This window comes from Eschrichtius robustus, chromosome 2 (genome assembly GCF_028021215.1).
Source record: "Eschrichtius robustus isolate mEscRob2 chromosome 2, mEscRob2.pri, whole genome shotgun sequence".
NCBI classification, from domain to species: Eukaryota; Metazoa; Chordata; class Mammalia; order Artiodactyla; family Eschrichtiidae; genus Eschrichtius; species Eschrichtius robustus.
The window spans coordinates 115,878,303-115,903,287 of NC_090825.1; the positions used below are offsets into that span (position 1 = coordinate 115,878,303).

General features: G+C 41.2%; 1 protein-coding gene and 1 long non-coding RNA gene across 3 annotated transcripts in view; one reads left to right on the top strand and one right to left on the bottom strand.

Annotated features, from left to right (window-relative positions):
* The window catches only part of ETF1 (eukaryotic translation termination factor 1), a 28,266-nt gene extending 5,072 nt beyond the window's left edge, over positions 1-23,194 (bottom strand). The window contains exons 1-6 of the mRNA XM_068535959.1: positions 23,054-23,194; positions 22,789-22,892; positions 4,611-4,786; positions 4,085-4,224; positions 1,124-1,262; positions 603-793 (exon numbers count right to left, since the gene is read on the bottom strand). Of these exons, the coding sequence (XP_068392060.1) occupies positions 603-793; positions 1,124-1,262; positions 4,085-4,224; positions 4,611-4,786; positions 22,789-22,874 (732 nt within the window). The 5' untranslated portion in view covers positions 22,875-22,892; positions 23,054-23,194. The remainder of the gene's footprint in view (positions 1-602; positions 794-1,123; positions 1,263-4,084; positions 4,225-4,610; positions 4,787-22,788; positions 22,893-23,053) is intronic.
* Positions 23,195-23,495: 301 nt separating this feature from the next.
* LOC137759574 (uncharacterized) overlaps positions 23,496-24,985 on the top strand; it is a 33,296-nt gene continuing 31,806 nt past the window's right edge. For both annotated transcript variants that reach the window (XR_011073113.1, XR_011073114.1), the window contains exon 1: positions 23,496-23,783. This is a non-coding gene — a long non-coding RNA (uncharacterized lncRNA). The remainder of the gene's footprint in view (positions 23,784-24,985) is intronic.

Consider the following 24,985-nt stretch of genomic DNA (forward strand, 5'->3'; position numbering starts at 1 on the left):
ACACAAACAAAACAAAGTATCTTGTGAAGGAAAGGAGGAACTATTGGTTCCTGCTATATAAGGTGGTAGAGTATATAAGACAGCTTCTTTAGTGAGCCTTCTACTGTAATGCTACTACCCCACACCAGAAGAACACCTTGGGAATGTGTTATGGCCAGCCCAAGTCATAACCCAGTAGAGCTTTCTGGATTAAACACTTTAGGCTTAATCAGCTCTGTCATATTGCTGCGAGGTTCAATGCTTTACTTACCTCCAGGAATAAGTTAGAAAAAGACAGGAAAAACCAGTCCTAGTTTCTTTGAAATCAAACTCCATTTTAAAGCCAATTATGGCAACCCACTAAAATCAGGGGCCAACATAGGGTCCAGAAAGATACCATCCAAAAAATGGCTGATTTCAAAAGAAAAAAAGTCCAGAAAGACATGGGGGAATATCTCCTAATATTCCTAATAATACACATGGAATTTTGTCCACTCAGAGCTAGGTTTTTAACACAGAATTTTTCACTGTAAAAGTAAAAAAGATGTGCATGTCCCGCACTCAAAGAACTCAACTACTCCCACCTAAAAACTTACATAAAGGAGCATCTACTTCTCACTTACCTGATCAAACATATCAGATTGACTTAGTTCAGTTTTAAAGTCAGCTGATCCAGCTAAAACAAGACCAGCAACATTCACTTTGTCCCCAGAAATAAACAGCTGCACAGCAGTCTCAGCTACTTTCCGAACATAGTTATGTCGCTTTTCCATTCTTAAACGGGCAAAACGCAAGGCTGATTGACCTCCTCTACCTTTGACAAAGAAAAGTGGTGAGAGAAAAAGTCAATTATTAAGAAGTACAAGATGCCCTGCTAATTAAAAAGTAACTATATAATCATGCTATTCCCCAAGGAAAGGAGAAAGAGGAAAATCACTATTCCCTTAACTTAAATGTTTGGTATAAGCTATTACTGGCTTTCACAGAGTGACCACTAATTCTCTAGTCAAAAGAGCCACAAGCACCAATGAGTCACTGCATGATGCTTCTCCCATCATCTGGATTTACTTTCCCCTATTTATACAATTTGCTTCTTTAATGTTAGACAAAAAGCAAAGGTGCTCATGTTCTCTTCCTAGATTACCATGTTTCTTTGGGAGATCCACGGTGAATTTGTGCAGAACTTCTCTTGTATTTCCTTGGAGTGTGCCAAAAAGTGCACCACTACCATCTATTACAATGAAGCCAAACTTGCTATCATCTGAAAGTAGTGCTGTAAGAGCCTGAAAAGCAAACACAGGTACCACACAATAAACCTCAAAACTTTGCTAAAGTCAAGACAAAAATCCAAAAGGACATATACAAGCCCTCTCCACTCACTTAGAATGGTATGTGTACTACAGAAAAACCATTTCATGGAGTAATTTATAGACTTCAGCTATAAATATGTAACTCATATGGACAAATTTGAACCAGATGCAGGAGAAAACCAACAATATCAACGTGAAGCCTTTTTACAAAGCTGACCTAGGCACAGGAATGCAAAACTAATACAGAGTTACAGGGCTCAAATTCTTCCTAGGTCCTTGATTTTAGACTGATGATGGTCTAGGGAACATAACGTTCAAATTCAAAGTCTAACCTCCAAAAGTTGACTTTCTGTTACCATTAATAACCCCAGCATTAATAGGCGGTGTTCACTATGGCAAATAAGAGTATCTTGTAAATCAACTCTAGAGTAGTACTCACTGAGTACAAAACCCAGAAACAGTGTATAAAAAGATCTAATTTTTAAATGTTTTATTTAACTATGTCTTGAGTATCATTAATGATATCAGGATCTAAAACTCAATTGTATATTGAAGGTACTACAGGTAATAATTCTGAATTTTTATGGGGGAAAATCCTCCTTCTGGGTTAGCATTATATCATTGTATTTCTGCCTCCTGAAAGAGAAAATATTTAAATAGTCCTGGGACCCATATAGATGGGCAAGACTTTCCATGATGGAGTTTAAATTCTATAGACTTGGTGGATGACTAATTACTAGGTGGCAGCCTCTTTAGCACTAAGAAATTATTACCCATACCATTTAACTGAGGAAGAAAACAGCTCCTTCAGGAACTGACTGGAAAGCAGATTAATCACTAAGAATCACCCTTTAACCAAAGCACGCCTGATAATTAGCATTAAGACATGAATATTGGGCTTCTCTGGTGGCGCAGTGGTTAAGACTCTGCCTGCCAATGCAGGGGACACGGATTCGAGCCCTGGTCTGGGAAGATCCCACATGCCGCGGAGCAACTAAGCCCATGTGGCACAAACTAGTGAAGCCTGCGAGCCACAAATACTGAGCCCATGTGCCACAACTACTGAGCCCACGTGCCACAACTACTGAAACCTGTGCACATAGAGCCTGTGCTCCACAACAAGAGAAGCCACCGCAACGAGAAGCTCGCACACCGCAACGCAGAGTAGCCCCCGCTCGCTGCAACTAGAGAAAGCCCGTGCACAGCACTGAAGACCCAATGCAGCCAAAAATAAATAAATAAAATAAATTTATAAAACAAAGCAAAACAAAAAAAATAAAATAAAACGTGTTGGCGGGTATTAAAAAAAAGACATGAACATTGCCCACGTTAAAAATTTTGCCTTATCCCAATAACCTCTGATACGCAGCTTGATTAATTTAGGTTTTTAACAAGCCTGCTCATCAGGGAATAGACTTATCCCTTATAAGAATGTATAAATATCCCAATTAAACACGACACAAGTTGTATTGTTCAGTATGCCACATTCGTATGTAGTTATTGACATAACACCTTAAAGCCAAAATAAATAAAGCTAGCACGATGAAATGGTGTCTTGGAAGAGGAGTTAAGGTTTAGAAAAACCAATGAAGCTAACTTAATAAGTAAGCTAAAACTAGGTAACATGAGTACCAGGTACTATTTAAATCAACAAGATTTAAAATCTGCTTTCATCAAACCAGACAACAGTTAAGTGGGAGAGGGTGGCAAAGAGCTTCTCCAATGAAGCTTTTGCCAGAAGGAGGCTATGATAGCCAAGAGAAAATCAGTCTCCACCATCTATGCAACCGCTCAAGGTCTGACTGGAACTGAACTTCCTGTCAAGTTAGCAAAATCATCCATTGTAAACTATGTCGAAATGTCAGTTCTAATTCCACTGTAGAGGTTTTCCCCTAGGTCGATGAAAGGCAAGAGACTGAACTAGGAGCCAGCTGTGAATTCCTGATTGTTCTACTGTTGACTGATTTAGGTCACTCTAATGAGGTTTCCTTTCCACCCTTAATGTTCATCATATTATGGCAGCTCTTGTCACTCAAAAGTTTTATGGGGGGGGAAAAAAAGCTCTTATGGACCTGCTAATAAAGATTTTACAATTTGTGAGCTGAAAACTAAGAGAGCGAGAAATGTAGGCAAGTATCATGGATACATAGGGAGACATGGAGATCAGGTAACCAATTATTTCTTTGCTTCTAATTAGTTCTTCAAACCCAGCTTAGCACTTTCCTCAAACATGCTGAATGATCATATCATTCAGTGCCATAATAATGTAAAAAAAAAAAAAAAGCCAGCCTTGTAAAATGGCACAATTAAAACAGCCTGGCAATTCCTGAAACGGTTTAACAGTTAACCATATGACCCAGAAATTCCACTCCTAGGTATATACCTGCCCCCAATGAAAACATATGGACATACAAAAACTTGTACATGTATGTTCAAAGCAGTATTATTCATAACAAACAGTGGAAACAACATACTCATCAAATGATGTTAAATAAGTAAAATGTGGCAAATATTATTTGGTAATAAGGAATGAAGCACAATACATGCCACAACATGGATGAACCTTGAAAACGTGCTAAGTGAAAGAAGCTAGGCACAAAAGGCCACCCATTCTATCATTCCATTTATATTGAAATGCCCAGCACAAGCAAATCCACAGAGATAGAAAACAGATTAGGGGTAGCCTAGAGCTGAGAGATCTTGGTGTATGGGGGAAGGGAGGGAGGACTGGGAATGACTGCTAATGGGTATGGGGTTTCTTTCGGGGTAATGAAAATATTCGATGAACTTCTTACCTCTGTATGGAATTTGTTGTCACACAAATACAATGAAGTATTAATTGGTTTGAAAGGTTCAAAGTCAATGTTGACTTTCTTTTCTTTTCCTTCTTCTGTTACAATTGTACCACAGTAAACAACCAGGCCATTTGGAGGTACTGCAAAGAACACAAACAATTTCTCTACTTATATCCACACCTAATTGTCCTCAATTAATAGAAAATGTTCCCACAGCCTGTTGTTCCTGCCCCTTTAAATCATAATTTAAATAAAGTGGAAATATCTGTAAATCTCTCAGGCAGATTTCTCTCCCTAATTTTGAAACTTGAGATGTGTTAAAAAGGAGGATTTATTATTTTAAGTACAGTGAATACTACTTAACTTTCAAAAAATAACTTAGGGGGGAAAAAAAAGACCAAAGGGACAATGCTTATGGCTGGGTGAAGAAAACACTAGTGACCAAAAGCATCATGGCAGGATCAAAGTGGAAAATACAACCAAGACAAACAAAGTAGAGGAGGTAAATGATCAAGCTCCAGATTACCTTTGTTATAAAGTTTGAGTCTTTGTTGTACAGATGTAATGGCTCCCAGGACTGAAAGGCGGTTTACTCGTGACTTAATGTTAGATGCAGTTCCAAACTCATCTGCTAACATTTTTGCCACTCGTGAAATCTGGTCTTTGGGAGGAATGATCAATGATATCATGCTTGTGCCATTGCTGTCGAAGAAAGCATAGCATTAGAGGTTTAAGTACCACATAAGTAAAGAGTTATCATTAGTAAAGGGAGTTAAAAGTGAGACGCCCCTAAAATAGTAGAAATAAATCACTCTCAAGGTGACCATGAAGGTAGGGGCTACACCACTGTAATCAAAGTGTACCCAGAGCTAGGAATTGTGTTCAGAATACAGTAGGTGCTCCAAAAACAAACATATATAGAACAATGGAACAGAATTGAGAGCCCAGAAATAAACCCACACACCTACAGTCAATCTTTGACAAAGAGGCAAGAATATACAATGGAGAAAAGACAGTCTCTTCAGCAAGTGGTGCTGGGAAAGCTGGGCGGCCACCTGTAAATCAATGAAGTTAGAACACCCCCTCACACCATACACAAAAATAAACTCAAGACGCTGAAAGACTTAAATACAAGACATGACACCATAGAGCTCCTAGAAGAGAACACAGACAAAACATTTTCAGACATAAATCATACCAGTGTTTTCTTAGGTCAGTCTCCCAAGGCAATAGAAATAAAAGCAAAAATAAACAAATGGGACCTAATCAAACTTGTAAACTTTTGCACAGCAAAGAAACCATAAACAAAACAAAAAGACAACCTACTAAATGCGAGAAAATATTTGCAAATGATGAGACTGACAAGGGCTTAATTTCCAAAGTATACAAACAGCTCATACAACTCAATAACAAAAAACAAACAACCCAATCAAAAATAGGCAGAAGACCTAAACAGACATTTCATGAAAAGATGCTCAACATTGCTAATTATCAGAGAAATGCACATCAAAACTACAATGAGGTATCGCCTCACAACAGTCAGAATGGCTATCATCAAAAAGTTTACAAATAACAAATGATAGGGTGTAGAGAAAAGGGAACCCTCCCTACACTGTTGGTGAGAATGTAAAATGGTGCAGCTACTATGGAAAACAGTATGGAGGTTCCTTAAAAAACTAAAAATATAACTACCATATGATCCAGCAATCCCATTCCTGGGCATATATCCAGAGAAAACTCGAAAATTTGAAATGATACACGCACCCCAATGTTCACAGCAGCACTATCTACAATAACCAAGACATGGAAGCAACCTAAATGTCCATCGACAGATGAATGGATAAGGATGTGGTAAACACATACACACACACACACACGAATACTACTCAGCCATAAAAAAGAATGAAATAATGCTATCTGCAGCAAAACGGATGGACCTAGAGACTATCATACTAAGTGAAATCAGACAGAGACAAATACCATATGATATCACTTACATGTGGAATCTAAAAATATGACACAAATGAACTTACTTACAAAACAGAAACAGACTCACAGATGTAGAAAACAAACGTATGGTTACCAAAGGAGAAAGTGGGTGGGGGAGGGATAAATCAGGAGTTTGGGATTCGCAGATAGTATAACTATAAACTAGTATATATAAAATAAACAACAAGATCCCACTGTATAGCACAGGCAACTATATTCAATATCCTGTAATAAACCATAATGGAAAAGAATATGAAAAGGAATACGTATGTATAACTGAATCACTCTGCTGTACAGCAGTTTGATTTACAATCAACTATACTTCAATTAAAAAAAAATATGGTAGGTGCTCAATTATTTGAATGAATATTAGTTATGTAATATGTAAAGAAGGCACTTTAAGGGGTTCTTGGGAAACACCTCATTCCCTGAGGAATGAAGAGAGAAGCTTTGATAAGGGTGTGACAACAGGCTTGAGTTTGACCTTGAGTCTATGGCAGAGGCTTGGAATCTGGTGGTTCTTCAGAGGATGATGCCATCATAGGATGGTGCAAAAAGTCTTTCCAAAGTCTAGATGAAATACCAATTTAATATCCTGGTCCCCCCCTTTAAAATTCCTGGTGGTCCAGTGGTAAAGAATCCGCCTTCCAATGCAGGGGACGTGGGTTCGATCCCTGATCCCTGGAACTAAGACCCACATGCCGCGGGGCAACTAAGCTGCGCACCACAACTACTGAGCTCGGGCGCCTCAACGAGAGAGCTGGTGTGCCGCAAAACTACAGAGCCCACGAGCCACAACTAGAGAAAGAAAAAAAAACCCACACGCCGCAACAAGAGAGAAGCCCGACATGCCACAAGGAAGAGCCCACACCGCAAAGATCCCGCATGCCGCAACTAAGACCCGACGCAGCCAAAAAAATAAATCAATAAAATAAATATTAAAAATAAATAAAATTCCAGGCTCACCACGAAAATTTATAATCACTAATTTAGCACCCTAAGTATCCTTATAATGGGAAACGAGAGCCTTGGATTCACACAATGTCACACCCACACACACACACCTCTCTCTAAATAAATGTATCTCTAAATATATTTTACATATTAATCACTTTTGAGTTTGATTAAAAAGAGCAATGCACTGAAAGTCTGATCAACTCTGGGTACTCAAGCAAATTCAAGTTTCTACAACTAAAAACCAGGACTAAACCCTGACCTATGGAGGACACCCCCAAGGCCTTGTCACATGGGAGGTCCCTTATGAGCAGCCACCAGCCTCACTCTTACCTTAATACTGATGCCAGCAACATATCTTTTGTACCTAGACATTCTCGAGATACTTACTAGCACCACCAGTTAAGAAATACCTCATTTCAGTATTCCTAGTTCTCCTTGAAGCAAACATAAAACTACATTATCAGGCTTCCCTGGTGGCATAGTGGTTAAAAATCCACCTGCCAATGCAGGGGACACGGGTTGAGCCCTTGTCTGGGAAGATGCCTCATGCCACGGAGCAACTAAGCCCGTGTGCCACAACTACTGAGCCCACGCGCCTAGAGCCCGTGCTCCACAACGAGAAGCCACTGCGATGAGAAGCCGGCACACCGCAAAGAAGAGGAGCACCCGCTCACCACAACTACAGAAAGCCCACGCGCAGCAACGAAGACCCAATGCAGCCAAAAATAAAAAATAAATCAATTAAAAGAAATCCTATGATAAACCATAATGAAAAGAGTATAAAAAAAGAATGTATATATGTATAACTGATCACTTTGCTGTAAAGCAGAAATTAACACTGTAAATCAACTATACTTCAATAAAAATAAAGTAAATAAATAAATAGAGTCAATTTATATTTTGAAGGCAAAAGCTGATCTGATGAGTCAAAGCATGTTAAGAAATGTGATTATCATTTTACAGACTGTTTCTACATGATACTTAATGAGTCTGTAGGAAAGTTACTTCCTGAGATTCTTATAGATCATGCCCCTAAAGGCTATGACAAGTTTAATCATTACAAGTATTAGTGTCATAATGAAATGGGTGGGGGCTTTCTTTAGATAAATTGGGAAGACTGCCAGAAACACCTAAACTTTCCCCCAATCACCGAGAGTATGTAATCTCACATATCCAGTGTCTGGTGGACGTTGGCAAGAAAAAGAAATTAGAAAGATGGGTACAGTGTCAAGTCAAATGGGCTTATGTGCCAAGTGGCATAAGAAAGAAGGGAAGAGACAGTGAGGGGAACAACATCAAAAAGTAGAGAAAACCCCTCATATTAGCTTTGTAACTATAGGTGTTTAAAATCTGGAAGTGTCTGGAAACTATCTTTCTAGAGTAAAATTAACTTCACAAATGTGCACCTTGGTACCAGCATTGGAAAGGGACCTCACTTACACAAGACCCTGCCCTTTGAAAGTTTTCTCCTAGTGGTAAATTCCACAAGTCCCTTAGTCAGACAAGTTTTCTTTAGAAGGAGACAAGCTGGCTATCAAGGTCTTCCACTATCAAAATAGTTGCTCTCAGACTGTCAGCTAATGTCTGTCTCCAAAAGCACCACTGTTTCTGTTGGGGTATCTACTCCAAATCTAGAAGGCTGGTTCACAACCTTTGTGATACTTCCCCCAACAAACTACAAGTCGATTAATGACAGTACATGGTAAAGTATGGTGTGTGCTCTGCTGCCACCCCTTGGATAGGGGAGCAAATATTCTAGCCAAGCCAGAGAATCAAACAAATTTATGATAAGTAGCTTTAGTTGTTACCACAAACACAAGCAAAATGATCATTAAAAAAAGCTGCTTCCAAGATACACTTCATGTAAGATAAAGCATATCCACACACCACACCTGATCTGTAGTTATTTCTTCATCTATATAAATGTATATCTAGTTCCATTATTTAAATCACCTAAAATTTCAAATACAGTACTGACAAACCAGAGTGATTCGGAACAATCCCTTGCTCATGCACACACACATTTACACTAAGTCAGATGTATCGCTCTCATACAATTCTACCTGTGGCCATGTTCCAGTTTCTGAATTAGATAGAAAAAGAATTCTCAAATGAAACGAACTGGTATCTTCTATTACAAAAAAAGAAAAATGATCTTTACAGTCAGTGAGGAGTATGCTCTGGGTCCTATTTTTCAGCTATCAAATGTAACAAACTGCTTTACTTCCAATATTTATCTTGCTAAGTTCCTGAAGAGGAATTTCCAAAAAACTTTTTGATAATTCCTTCTGGAGTTCTGCCAAATCTTATAGGCCAAAGAGGAGAAAAGGAGTTTGCTTTACCTAGGAGGGGCTGGAAAAATTGGGCAAGTAAATTTAACTTCAAACTTGTTCTAGGTTGTAGGTGCCACCTGTATAATATGAAAATACACAAGACAGGGAAAAAAGAAGACAGGTTAAGCTGCAATATGGGCTTCACTGGCTTGTATTTGTTTTCAGATGAACAATTCTCAAAAGAGCATATTTGTCTACCCCAGGGCTTTTGGAATCTTTAGGGACCAAGGGAGTTAGTTACTTCTCAAAAGAAGGGCTCAGTTTTAAAAAGCTCATGTGCTCTGATTTACAGAATAGTTTCCTAGGAGATGGAACTGCAAAGAGGCAGTAAGTAGGAAACGTAATGAGAAGGGGCTCCAAGGATAGCAGGGGTGAAGGCTCAGAGCTCAGGAAGCTAATGCGCACCAAACCCCAAAGGATGTAAAGTTGGAGGCTAAAAAGGATGTTGGGATAAATTAACTGAGTGAACCCAAAATGCCTAAAGGAAATCCCTAAAGCAAGATAATCAGGTGGAGGACAAAGCAATGACCTTAAGATAAGCAGCTATTTACTTTCCACTGCAGATAGGTTAAGAAGATAAGCATCCATTAAGCAACTTCACTGTATAGCAACAGAGTTGGGCAACCTTGCACTCACATCCATTTAACATCCTAGAGAGGACAAAGTGGTAGAGATACCTAAGAACATAATCTTGTTATAGGATTCCACTTAAAAAAAATGGTTTGGAAGTATAGCTTGCCAAAAAATTTTGTTTGGTAGATTTCTACCAAGTTGCTAAATCTGAAACACTACTTGAAAGTTAGTCTTGGCTTCTTACTCATTTTGAATTTTGACTAATATTTAAAAAAATTACCTTTCACTAGTTTCCCCTTGTGCCTCTCCCTACCCAGTCTTAAGGGGGAAACCTTAAGTTTTTGAATTCATCTGACACCTGACTGGGGATGAGGAAACAAGGATTATTTAAATGGATGGCTTTTACTTTAGAAATTTAAAGGCCACATTATAATCTCTGATGTTTTGTATGTTGGGTTTGATACAGCAAATTAAAGTTTTTCTAGGAATTCCCTGGCAGTCCAGTGGCTAGGACTCTGCATTTCCACTGCAGGGGGCATGGGTTCGATCCCTGGTCAGGGAACTAAGATCCCGCACGCTGCACCACGTGGCCAAAAATAAATAAATAAAAAAAATTGTTTTTAATTAAAAAAAAAAAGGAGGCTTCTGGTTTTAAAAAATAAATTAAAAAAAAAAAGTTTTTCCAGGAAAGCTTCCAAACAAAATAAACAGTCCTCCCTGCCCACACCCCCCCAAGCCAATCAAAGTTGCTAGACCAGTTTGTGTAAACACCAAAATAAAACCAAGGAAGCTGAGTATTTCATTTAAAAGTAGAGCAAACAGTCCTAAGGGGAGAATGAGAAATAAAGCTCTCACTAAGGAGCTGCTGGCAGTGTATGCAAACTACGCCTTTAATTTTAATAGTTTTCATCCACTCCTCTGCTTTGTCACCATGTCCCTTTCCCAAAGTCAAAAGGCTCTCATTCAAGAGCCAGTGAATTATGAGGTATACAGCAATGATTCACATGCAGGTTGTAAAAACTGAGCAAAATAAGACACAACATACAATGTGCCATGTAAGGCCTCTAGGGGCCTCTGTTCTCAGATCCCTTCTTGTTTCTCATCATTTTAGGGGCACTTTCCCTTTTCAAAGGAGAATTCAGCAGTGCTTCCACCCAGAGGACTAACTTCTGAGAAATAAAACAGCTGGGAGACAGAAGGAAGTAGCTGTTAAGTAGACTAAATACGGACAGTAAATAATACTAGACAAAACTCAGGAAGGAAGGGAATTTAAAGAAATAGCTGACAGCCTTCTGTTCCCTCATTCTCAAAGGTGACCGTTGAAAGGAAAGTTTCTCTCCCTAGAGTAGTACCACCAGTCACTTACCTAATCCAAGGTTTCATGGCCCCTAAAAACTATGGACAGGGAAACATAAGGTTCAGATTGTCAGGACTGAAAGGTCTCTAAATAAGAAAACACAAGGTAAGCAGAGCAAAGCCTGGGCTGTGGGGTATATGTTTATGTAACTTTGCGGCTCTCAGGGTTCCAGCCTTAGGATTCAAGAAGCCTGCTGATGCAGATGGTCATAAGAGTGACAAACAAAAAGAAAAATCTAGGTACTCTTTGACCTGTAAAGATCTCACCAGTGCTCATCATTAACAATGCTCAAGAACACCTTTAAAAAGGTAGGTAGGAAGAAAATGTGGTACCCACAAGCTTGTCCACTGGCCAATTTGCATGAGAGTCCCAGAACCCTTGGAGAGCTTTCTAAAAAAACAAAACAAAAATGCTCAGGTACAAAAAGATCCCCCCTTCCTCTATATTCTGACTCAATAGCTCTTGAACAGGGAGAGTGAGGGTGATAGTGATTATGGGTTAAGAGAGTCTCAGTTCTCAAATGGATTGATTTAAACAGAATCAGGTAGATTTTAATGCATAACTAGGGTTAAGAATCACCGTGTCTGGGTTGCTTTCTATGCCTTTAAGCAGGACCTCTTAGCCAGCTGAAGTGGAGATTCCATGACTTCACCCCTACCTAAAGAGAAACTCAGAGCCCAATTGCTGCAAGTAAGCTGCTGTCATTTACCCTAGCAGTAACACAACTCCAGTGAATTGTGATGGCTCAGATGTGCCCAACTTTTTCCAGCCAGAACCCTCTCATCAAATCCCTGCCATCCATCTTATCACCCCTACATAACAGAACTACGTTCAGGTTAGGGCCAGGAGCATTTTAGAGACTGCCTACTATACTCTCTAGTTGGGACTTACAAGTATATGCCCCCCAAGAAGCTTTCATCTCAATGTTTGTCTGGGATATGCCTAGGATATGGATGGCCAAGGTTTCCTCTATCGCCTTTCAAGCTCACAAACCTCAACTTAAATCTCAGACACAGCATTCTGAGATTCACTAAGCTAGCTACATTATATGGATCACCAGCTGAAAATCAATCAGTTCCTCTCCAATTACTACTCCTTTTGTCATTTTATTCACCATGCTTTTATATGAGTTTAATATGGGAACGTAATAGGAGGGTGGTTATGAGCAAAGGTTTCCGAATCAGACAGATTTGGGTTCTTGTCCTGTCCTATCGGCACAACCTAGGGCAAATTACACATAAATCCATTTGGGACTCAGTTTCTCCTTACTTCACAAGGTCATGAGGATTCTGTAAGAGAATATATGTCAAGTGCCTAGCATGGAAGCAGACAGATTGCTAAATGGTAACTAGATGGAACTTGATAGCTTCTTGTGCCCTACCCCCCCCACCCCGCCCTTAATAGTAAAAGCCAGAATTAAGGGCACAGCACAGCTGGGCAGGGCGGGGCGGGGTGAGGTGGGGAGCAACACTGTTAGGTGGTGCTGTAGTCTTCTTTGAATCTGAGTAAGTCCAAAGAGGGAGATAATAGTTGACTTTGTGGTAGGTGGTAATCACCTTTATTGGGTTACAGAACCTGCCAAATCTTCCAACAGAACAAAAGAACCAAACCAAAACACAGTTCAAAACAATATGGTCAGAACACTAGAAGCTGTTTTGTAATTTATCACAAGGGAGAAATACAGAAATTCATTTCCCTCTAAAACTTTAAATAGCTTAAGTGGCTTCATCTTACAGCTGTGGCATGGGTTAAATATTCTGATATAATTCAGAGACAGTCACTTCTATCTGGTTATCAGTCACTTCAAAGATCTGACCTGTTTTCTCTTCCACCAAGCAACAGTGAAACAACACTTACTTACTGAAAGCAGAACTCATTTCAGGACATAGTGGATGCTCAAACATTTGAGAATGAATAAATGGTTAATTGCTAACATAAAAAATAGGGTCTTCTCTACATAGTCTCTTCTAAGTGGACACCAGAGATTTATTTTAAGCTACTAAATAAAATACCAATTAAAAGTTTGACAATCTTTGGAGAGGAACTAACATGTGCCTAGAAATGACTAGTTGTCCCTGCTTTAGCTTCACTAAAATGCTCACACCATCCCATCAGTCTTTTACCACAACAAAACTAACACTTTCAGAATGCCTTCTTTTGCCACCTTTAATTGGTTCATCCTCACCTTGATGCCTGTCCCCCATATTACCTATGATGCAGTTAGGAGGTGGATGGGGCTGCTTTTTATAAAGAGCTTGTAGAATACCAAACTAAGGGAGGATTCTGTTACTGTTCAAAGAGGCTAGACAAAGTTACTAGAAACTGGTTTTGTGCAACTGACCTCAGGGTTAGATGCCATTACCAGATGGGACAAGTACCAATATCTGAACATGCTGAGACATTAAAGCAGTCTCTATCCTAGAGGATACAATAACTCAAGATGTCCCAATATTTTACAGAAAGTAAAATTTACAGAAGGTTCATTTTATCCTCAAAGCACTAGGATTGCTGTCCTCCAAAACAAAAATGTATATATCTAGTAGAGTATTTTTTCTACAATTACAGGAATTTACTTTGTCATAAAAAGAAAACTAAAAACAAACAGATCGACCTAGTGGAATATTCCACCAGGGAGCAGCAGAAGCTGGAAAATTTCTCTCGCATTCTCACATCAGTGCAAAGCCAGGAGATATCAATCACAACCAACATTAGGGACTTACTAACAACCAGTGTTCTACACAGGACTGTATAAATGAGAAAGTCCACTTCTTATCTTTCTTGGCCACTATGCAAGTACTTTTCAAATAAAAGAAAAGCCACAGCCTTCCTGTTAATCTTCTTTCTAATACACAAATGAGCTTCTGGGGAAGGATTTAAAACTTAAGTTTTTTCCCTCACCAACGATCCTCATTAAAAACAAACATGTTAAAAAAAAAAAAACAAACAAAAAAACAAACATGTTCAGTACCCAAATTCTTCCTAGGGTAGATTTGCAAACAGCGTGCCTCTTCCCTTTTATCTTTACTCCTCAGTCTCCACAGATCTGCTCCCTCTAGTAAATTGCAGATCTCCTTGGACAAGAATCCTCCTTTCAGAAGAGAACAGATGTTTCTATTCAGCAAAAGAAATACTAATCAAAGAGCAAGGCAGTGTGGTACAATAGTTAGGATCAGAGGCTCTGGAATCAGGAAAGTGGGAACAGAATCTAGTAGCACTGCCCCGTACTAGACTGTGATACTAGGCAAGCTACTTAATCTCTCTGTACTTCAAATTTCTTCATCCATGAAATAGCAGTAATAGCTTTTCTCACAGAGCTGTTGTGAGGAGCCAAAATGTATGCTATTCAACCCATCTTCAGAAAACTAGTTTCATTATTTGATTAACCCTGTCTTTCCCGAGGAGCCTTCTTGCTTAAGTAGAGTCATAAAGGCCAGAAGATGCCAGAGAATGGGATAGCCAAATAGGAAGAAAACTTTTTTTCTTCTTCAGTAAAAAGCTAAAAATATCCAGAGGTATTAAGGAATTAATGTTTGGGGATCAGTACATTTTCACTACCTGCAAACTAAAGTTTATTTAGGCTGAAAGGCAAACTGGTGTTGGGACTGTCAAACTCTGTCAAGCCAACTTTACCAACAAGGCACATATATGCAAATACTCTGCACTATTTCAATACTCCGACAGCTCACCAACCATCGACCAACACAAAGCTTTTGAATCTAATTTTAGGCTAACTGGTTTTTAATCAAGAATGAATTTCAGTGACCATTTCAAAGTCTCAGATCAGTTACAGCTCCACTACATCAGTGTATCAAAGATACCGTATCAGCCAAATAATACCAGTGCCCACAGTAACATTCTTTGAAACACTTGCCTTGCCTAGGAAATCTGCTCAAGTAGTTAAACAATCTGTCCGTTTTTGACAACGCCCAATGCCTCATTCAAGACCCAAATCATCTGCTTACACTACATCTCCTTCAACATGTACCATGTTATTCTGGGGCCAGAAATGGTTCATATTATCACTCCAAGGTTGTGTATCAGACCATTCTCACGGTATTACACACTGCTCCCCTAAATGTATAAATGTCCAACCTACAGCGGATGTTTGATGAAGCTTGTAAGCTGACTGGTTAATAGTAAAAAATACATTTGTGGGCTTTGTTTTTCATATACTTAGATGTGAGTTCGGGGGAAAATCTAATTTACAAGGCCACAGACATGGCAAGAAAAAGACAATCTTTTGTTTTGACTAGGATCATTCTTCTAAAGGAGACCTTAAAGGATAAAACAAAAATGTGAAAACAGAAGAGTACAGGACCAGTACCCCCCAAGTTATCTGCATGACAAGAAGTTGTTGTCAGGCACCTGAAAATGTCAAGTCCCCTGAACTGGGTAGAAAAGATGGTGATGAGTAAAGACAAAATATACACTGGATGAAAGCTACATGTCTAAAAATTGGTGTTAAAAAAGACATAAAACAATTTGGAGGTTAAAAAAAAGGACAAAGCGAACATGTAAATACTTATAAGACACCTATTACATACAAATTAAGGAGATAAAAGAGAGACGGCTGGATTAAAGCACAGAAAGCTTGATCAATCTATCAATGTAAAAGAATCAAGTGTTTTTATCTTTGTAGCCAAAAGAATAATAATGAAATTATGGCTTTTAATCAAACTCAGTTATGTTTAGAAGTGAGAAAAAGAATAATCATTGTTTATCTCGATTCACTTAGATTCAAAGAAAAAGATACCTGTTCAGAAAAAGAAAAAAAAAGAGGAAAGTTTCATTCCTGATAGGCAGTAAGCTAGGGTTCGAAGTATGTCCAGTGGCATAAGAGAAAGCTGTTATCAGAGGGAACTTCATCATGCTCTCTGAGGACAGCTGCCCCAAAGAGAAATCTCATAATTTCCAACTTGCTGGAAAGAGGAACCTTGAATCCCCTCTAAATCCTTTCTCCCCCTCACTAAAAGAGCAGGCTGCTGAAGAATTAAGAGACACCTATCGAATGTATTCTAGAAGAAGGTTCTATTCTGAGATCCCTGGAGAACAGGCTGGACTCAGAAAAAATTTCTGCTGCCCAAGTTCTCAGAGGGACAGTTCCAGCAGTAGGTCTAGGGAAAAGAGGCAAATTTCTCCTTCTGACTCTTTAAATAGGATCTAAAACCATTTAGCACTGCTACAAAACCCACATTTTAAGTTTTCTCACAACCAAACATGTTCTGAAAGGTTTGCCACACTGAGCACACCCGCAACCCCAAGCTCAAAGAAAAAGGGCCCTCTGCTAAAGGGGTCCAACTGGTGTGTGTGTGGTTGGGGGGAGGGGGGAGAAGGGGGGGGCCCTGGAGACCTACATTGCATTCTGCCTTAAACGGTATTCTAATTAGGTACTCCTGCTTACCTAGGAATGTGTCCAGAGCAAGCCTTCCTTTCCTGGAAGGGTAAGTGTATCTGCCATTACAATGAGAAGTCTGTCAAGAGTTGAAATTCAAAGAAAGTAATTGTTCATTAGGTTCACAGTGCACAGAACACCATGCCAGAATACAGCGGCTGTTAGGACTAGATCTGAGTTAAGCAGGCCTATGACACTTGGAATGGACTGAGGAACACCACCACACCCTACTCTTATCTCCTCCTCTTCCCTTTACTACCTCTTTCTTGCTCTCTTCTCATGGCTCAGACCTGTTGGTGGCATCTGTATTTTGACCCCTTAGTGAGAAGCCACCAAGACCTCTGTAGTTATTTGTTCTACACTCATCTCTTCTCAGGAAATTAAAAATATTCTAATTCTTGACTTTTCTCTAGTGGGGTCTTTTACCTGTCTGTTAACAATCAGAGACAGGAGAGGCAGGGGAAGCCAGAACACAGGATGAAAAAAGCCTTTTAAGAGCCTGAATATTCTGGTATCAGTATGAAAAACTACAAAGTATCACTCTAGTTACAGTCAGCTCTTTAAGGATATGGAGAACAAAAGTAAAAATAAAAGTACCTGAAATTCATCGCTTTGAGAACGTTCCAAGTGTCATTTAGGTGAGTGTTCTACTAATCAACAATTTTCACTTGGGAAAGGTACCCAAACACATTTTAGATACTTTAATTTATTCAAATCATATAAACAATCTGTCTGTATTATTTGTCTTTAAGATTTAAAAAACCTATTCAACGATCTCATAAAATTACTAACTTCTAATTCAATATAATGTGAGGAATTTTGTGGAGATTTTGGTCTTTGTCCCCGGCTTTTAGCAAAGCTCTTAAATCCCTTAGAACTTCCTGAGATGGGAGTTTATGTTATTCATACGGAGTGCCAATGAAGTGACTTAGGTTGGGGCCCCTAGGCAGACTTAGGATGGAGCTGGCCACCAGAAAGACCAAGTTTTTTGAGGGCTGAACTTTCTGCTCTATCCACAGACCTATGGGAAGGGGAAGCTGCAGAGTAAGCTCTATAAAAAAACCTCTTGAACAAGATTTAATGAACTTCTGGGTTGGTAAACCCAGGTGGCATACCCCAGTTTCACAAGGACAGAAGCTTCTGCACTCGGACCCTTCCAGACCTTGCCCCATGTACCACTTCATCTGGCGGTTCGTCTATACCCTTTATATATCCTTTGTAATAAACCGGTTAACATAAATAGTTTCCCTGAGATCTTTGGGCCATTCTAACAAATTACTGGACCCAAGGAGGGAGTCATAGGAACCCCCAAATTATAGCCTGTCTGAGAAGTAGGGTAGGGTATGACTTGCTTTGGCATCACAAGTGTGGGCAGTCTTGTGGGACTAAGCCCGTTACCTAGTGGAATCCGACACTAACTCTGGGTAGTGTCAGAATCAAATTCAACTGTAGGAATGCTCAGTTGGTGTCCAGTGAGAATTGGAGAACTGCTTGATGTGGGGGGAAAAAACCACACATCTAGTATCAGAACTACTCAGAGTAGAGGAAAAAGAGTCCCCCCACCAGTTATATTTGGGGGCAGGAAAGACAGTCGTGTAAAGCCAGGTAATTTATTTCCTTCAAAGTCAAGATATCTACAAGTTGTTTTTAACAAAAGCTTTAAAAATGCCCAAAGACCACAGAAGACTCAAATGAAGCTGAGAAACTGCACTGATCTTCAAACATGGGTTATCTGACTGGGCCCTCATTATATATGAAATATATAAGACTCCCTGCCGAAGGTAAGTGAAAAAATATTCTAATACCCACAGACACAATTTAGCCCAAGTTAACCTTGTCTGTTCCCTGGTTACATTCACCACTGTCCTTGGTAGTAACAGGCTCTGGTTATGATTTTATTACCTGAAAACTATAAAGCTTCCAACACAATTTCTGCGGCTACCTCAGAAAACATTAGGAAAAAACAACCTAAATTTCCCATCTACCTTTCTCCTACATATCTTCACCTGGTTTAGTTCCTTATTCAAAATACCCACAACCATGGTTTCCATCCACATGGTCCTAGTTCCAGTTGACTTATGTACACATTTATCCTTATTAAGCCAACTACAGAGAATACGCCAAGAGCAATCGTAAACCGGGAAGAGCTATCATTAACTTTAAGTGGGACTTATATATAGGAAAAGAATTAGCTGGTTATTTTACTAGCATACACAGAAACCAACATTCTACCAGGCTTATACGAAGCTAAATATGTAGGTTCTACCCAACTTAAATTCAAGTTATATGTGTAACACTCTTTTTAACTCAGAAAATTAAGTATGACAAAAAGACTACAAAAAGACTCCTAGCAAGTTCCCCATTTTAGTCATTTTGGCTCCTGTAAGTGGTCTTCCATAGCATAAAACAGTCTGTTATAGCTCAGATTACAATTTGAGTAAGTGTTGTCTTGCATTTTTTTTTTTTAAACATAAAATATATCCATTGGGCAGTATAGCACATTGGTTCAAATCCTGGGCATTGCTACATTCCAGAAAGTAAGATATTTAACCTTGCAGCCTTAGTTGGCCTTTCCCACCAAATGGTGGCAACACTTCTTGTGAGGGTTAAATAAAATAATGTATTGCTTAACACAGTGTCTATAACATGCTAAGTGAGCAATAAATTATTGTGCTTAGAAACTTCACTCTGTTCAGATGTACTTAATCAGTGAGACCATTTTACAGGTGGTTCCCCTTTAAAAAAGCTACATTACGTTGGGGTCATATATCAAGATAATCACATATTGACTATCTCAATTTCAAAATTACTCTTATCCCAGCATACCTTAAGAGCCAGGGTTAAAAACAAACCAATCTGTGATTCTCATGCCCAGAACTGCTGGGGGGTGGGGGGTGTGTCAGGGCGGGGGGGGGGGGGCGGGGGGGGGAGTGGAGAAGAAATCTTCATTTCCAAAGCCATTCTACTAATCTGCCAGTAAGTGCTAATAACCATGTTTGAACACAACCTGTTTTCTCCTGAAACCCACAACTTGCCCCTTAAACACCAGCACAGATAAATTCATTGTGCCATCCAGTTTGTGCTTAAAGGCCATCACGCTTCTCCTATTAGTATTTTACCATTAGGTAAAGAAGGAAAAACATTTCTCACTGTACACTATGATAATCTAATGAGTCTGACTAACACAACTCAACCATGATAATACAGTCTTGCTGTTCTCAAAAAGAAATTGGTATATACCAAGAACCGTTTGAGTCAAACAGAAGAAACTTGTGACTCCCTTACTGATACCCAGAGATGGCCAAGATTTTACATTTTCATGGGATCAAGATGTAACCAAATCCTGAATAAAAGCAAAGTAGGCAAAGCAGGACATGATTATGAACCACACTGTTTAGAGGACAGCTTAATCTTGTATAAAAACTACTACTTCGAAAAAAAGTTCTGCAAAGAGAACCTCATTTTTAGCATGCTTTAAACTTTACTGGACTTTGCTAATCAAAGGACTAAAGTCTTTAAAAGCTTTAAAAAGGAGCTTAAAAGTTTCAAGTGGCTAGGTAACATGGGTAGGAACAAATTTAAGAATGAGCTTCCTTCATCAAGCAGTAAAAGGAATGCTGTTATTAAGCACTGTTATCTTCAATGTCACTTCACTTGGACAAGAAGCAAATTATAGTTTGAATTCATATTTTAGACTTCCTCAGAATATGTAATGTATTCAAATTCTAATGTGTGAACCTGCTTTCGAGTTAAAGTAACAAGAGGGACTTCCCTGGTGGTGCAGTGGTTAAGACTCCACGCTCCCAATGCAGGGGGCCGGGGTTCAATCCCTGATCAGGGAACTAGATCCCACATGCATGCCACAACTAAGGAGCCCATGTGCCGCAACTAAGACTGAGCGCAACCAAATAAATAAATATTAAAAAAAAAAAAAAAGTTAAACTAATAAGAGAACAAACCCAAGGGGTACATCCAGCTTGAAACAACAGTAACAACAGCAAACTGTAAAAGCCATACTCAAGTGAAGGATTCAAGTAACGTAACAGCAGGTGCTAGTGAAACAAAAGAACCCGGCTAATTCCTGGGAGTGCATCATAATGGGTCATGACCTATATTGCTCCTCCTGTACAGTATTCTCACACTTGGGGAATAATTATTCATTCTACCATGTAGCAGACAATCATCTGTGTTCAAGTTCTGGTTAAGATTATTATCTAGGTCTGAATGTCGTATTAAATTCAAAGAAAAACAAACCTACGGAATGAAAAATAAGCTGCTACCTTCAATTCATATCAGAGAAAGTGAGCAAAAGTCCCAGTAACTGAAGAGGACTAAACTTTCAGAAGTTTCACCCCAAACAGAACTGTCACTAATTACTAGGAACAAAACACAATGGCAGAGACTTCCCTGGTGGCGCAGTGGTTAAGAATCCGCCTGCCACTGCAGGGGACACGGGTTTGAGCCGTGGTCCGGGAAGATCCCACATGCCACAGAGCAACTAAGCCTGTGCGCCACAGCTACTGAGCCTGCGCTCTAGAGCCCGCGAGTCACAACTACAGAGCCTGCGTGCTGCAACTACTGAAGTCCGCGTGCCTAGAGCCCGTGCTCCGCAACAAGAGAAGCCACCACAATGAGAAGCCCGCGCACTGCGATGAAGAGTAGCCCCTGCTCGCCACAAGTAGAGAAAAGCCCGTGTGCAGCAAAGAAGACCTGATGCAGCCAAAGATAAATAAATTTAAAAAAAAAATAAATTTATAAACAACACAATGGCAAAACTGTTAGCCCTGGGCCTTCAATGGAACTAAGCATACTTTATTTCATAAAGCAGTAACAACTATGAATTTGATGAATCCTATCATTGCAAATCTACCAAGCAAAGACAAACCTGGGCTGGAAACCAGAATGTCCAATTCCTGTACTGAAAACAACTTTTAACATGGCCCAGGACAAGCCACTCTGCTATTCTAAGAATGCTGAAGACGTACAAATATGTCATGTTCCAAACACTTTTTCCCCCCCACTTCCTGTAAGTAAAAAGTTTCTATGACTGGGAAAAGAACAAAATAAAGTAATATAGTGAGAGAACAGATATACCTCTGACACACCTTCCCCCAAAGAACAACTTTTTTTTTAATTAAAAAAGAGCATATAAAGTCAGTTTTAACCTAGTGTACCCTTCCCAAAACGGACACACCTAATAGTTTCTTACCCAAATTTACAAAAAAACCCTCAAAGCCCGCTTAATCCAGTTCTGAATTTCAACAAGCATTAATACTAATACATCAGCACCTCTACCCCAAGAGTTCCAGAGAGAGGCCAAAAGAGACCCTGTTGGTACAGTTCACATGAACGGCCCCATAACTGGAATTTCTCCTGTATATACAGATACACACCTGTCAACCAAAGCCTCCCCCACTCCCCGACCCCGCACACATTTTCAGTTTATAGGGGGGTCCTGTAACAGCTAAAACCAAGAAACTACGGAGTAATTAAAGGACTTGGAGGAAGTCATATTGGGAGAGTTGTAAGACCCAGAGAAATCAGAGGAAGTCAGAAAAAGGTTGTCCCTGACAACCCCTCCTTCCCGCCCCATCCAAACTTCACCCACTCGGGTCTCAGAAGCCCGGGAGGGGGAGGCCACTCGGGTCTCAGAAGCCCGGGAGGGGGAGGCCATTTTAATGAGGCTTGGCTGAGAAAAGTGAAGGAAGGAGAAGAGAGGAAATCAGGGAAGGCGTTCGGAAAGCAAGGCCGGGCCCTTTTCCCCAGCAGCACCCGAGTTGGGTGGCAGCACCTGGAGCTCAAAACGGGAGGTTCTGGATTCAAGCGCCTGAGAGGGGTACAAAAGTAGCAGTGGCCTACCACGAGGGGGTCGAGTGGCCCGGGCCCCGGGAGCGGGACCCCTTAGCCCTAACAGGGGAAAGGGCCCCTTCTCGGACCAACCGCGCAGACCCTCGCCCCTAGGACTGGGGCTACTACCCAGAGGTCCAGAAGGCGGGAGTTGGCTAGTGCCCGGTTCTCCTCATCCGGCCATGCGGCGCGGGGGCGGCCATCCTGAGGGGTCCGGAAACCAAGAGGGCATGGGGGGCCCAGACGCGGCGCTCACCCGCGGGCCGCCTCCAAGCTCTTAATGAGCTTTTTGATCTTCCATATCTCCACGTTCCTGTCGGCAGCACTGGGGTCGTCCGCCATCTTCTCGCCTCCTCCTCCCTAGAGCGGCCCGGCGGGGCCCGGAGACACCAAGACCACAGAGTTAGCGCCGCCGCTGGGGCAGAGCGGCCCCCTTCCTCACCACCCCCGAGAGTCCCTCCTCTTCCCGCCTTGCGCGGCCCGCCGCGGTGGTCGCTGGCCTTTCCCTCCCCATGGCTTACCTAAGGGCCCAGTCCTGGGCGGCAGCGGCTGCTCCTCCCCGGCGGCGGCTCCGCGGCGGCGGCTCTGACGTAGGACACCGGCTCCCTCTTTCCAGGCAGCTGCATGTGTTGCAATCCGCTCACATGGGGCCTGTGACATCACTTCCTCCGCCAGGGGCTGAGTGGAAGTCGGCAGGCGGAAGAGAGGGGGCCGGTGAGGAAGAGAGGAAGCTCTGCGCGCGCCGCGACTTTCCATTGGCTCTCTGGGCCGTGGCCTAGAATGAGCTCGCCGATTGGCCGCAGCTGGGGCCGCGCTGCCCTGTGAGGTAGAAGCCGGGGGCGGGGGAAGTACCTCCTTCCTTCCGGTCCGGAGAGCCGAGAGCAGGAAGCGGGCGGAAGCAGGTGGCTCTCGCGAGGATTTACTCGGAGCCCCGCCTGGCTCAAACGGGGGTGTTTCTTAAAGGGCAAGGCGCGTGGGTCGTCGTGTTTTCTGTCCCACCTTCTTGAATAGAATGGACATCTGAGGGTCTGCGACACGCCTTTACGCTCGAGCCGGGACGCGCGGTTTAAATTGCGTGTGAGAAATCTCAAAGAAGCGCCTCGCACTTTGCTGCTTCATAGCTAACGAAGCGCTCGGGCCTGAGTGCGTCACGGCTGCGCGGACTAGTGTTCAGACGCTCGGCCAGGGTGTCCGGATTAGGAAACTTCTCCTGGGTAGTCCGGCACCCCGACACCCGCAGGGGCAAAAGAGGCACGTTCCTTCCCGCCCCAGGGCTGAGGGGTTCTCTTTGGACCTGGAACTTTATGGGGTGGGGTATGGAGAAAGCAGGGGCTGTCTGAGGTTGGAGACCTGAGGTATCTGATGCCATGAATGGTTTGGTCTGAGCTGTTGAGAGTGGAGGTGGGGAGAGTGTTGAAGCAACGTGGGCAGCTGTCTTTTTGAGTTAGGAGTTGTAGTTGGCTACTTTATGTCTCCACCTTAGCTGGAGTCATTCAAATATTTGGGCCTAAACTGTGTGCCAGGCCTGGTTTTCATGAGGAGAACCGAACAAATCACAGTGCCTACCTTCGTGGAGCTCTTAGTTTAGTTGGATTTATAGCCGTTTGTGATTTTATACGTTTGTGTAAGAAAATAATTGCACAAATACATAAGTACTTCAAAATGGTGTGAGAGTGCAATGAATGAGGAGTGAGTGAAAACTCTAGAATGAGACCCAAAGGGTGAACAGGAGTTTGTCAGGAGGGAGCATAGCACATTTGAGGAACTGCAAAAGCTGGTGTGCTGGAGCAGGGTCAGTAATTTGAGAGATAATTGTAGCTTACATTAGGGTGATGACAGTGCAGATAGAAGTGAATGATATTTGAAGGTTAGAATGGATAGGACTGGATGATGGGTTGGATGAGGAGGAAGAGCAAGAATGACGACGGCCAGAGTACTGAAATGGTTTCCTTTACTGAGATGGGCAAAATGAGGAGCAGGTTGAGGGGGATTATTGAAAGTTTCATCTTGTGCTTATTAAATTTGAGATTGCTTATGAGACATGCCAGTGGTGCTCTCAGGCGGTTGCATTTGTGTGAGCTTTGAATCCTTTTTGCATGTTATCTCAACTTTGTCCACACCTTGGAAATGGGGCTTTTACCCCCATTTTCATACATTGGGAAGCTCAGGCAAAGAAAGGTAAAAGGGAGTTGCTCAGGGTGAGGACATGGAGGGCAAGTCTTCTTTCCCCCAGCAAATGAATTCCCAGAGTGGAATCTCTTCTTTAGGTTCCATTTTGTAATTTTCAGCATATGTTAACTCATAATATTTATTGTACTTCTACTGTGTGCCATTCACTCTGCTTAGTAATGGGCCTTCTTAAATGGTCATAAACACTGCTTACTGACTGGTTGTCTACCATGTCCTTTGATTTTCCCTACTTCGCTCCCTTTGCCCCAATTCCTACTTTTTAT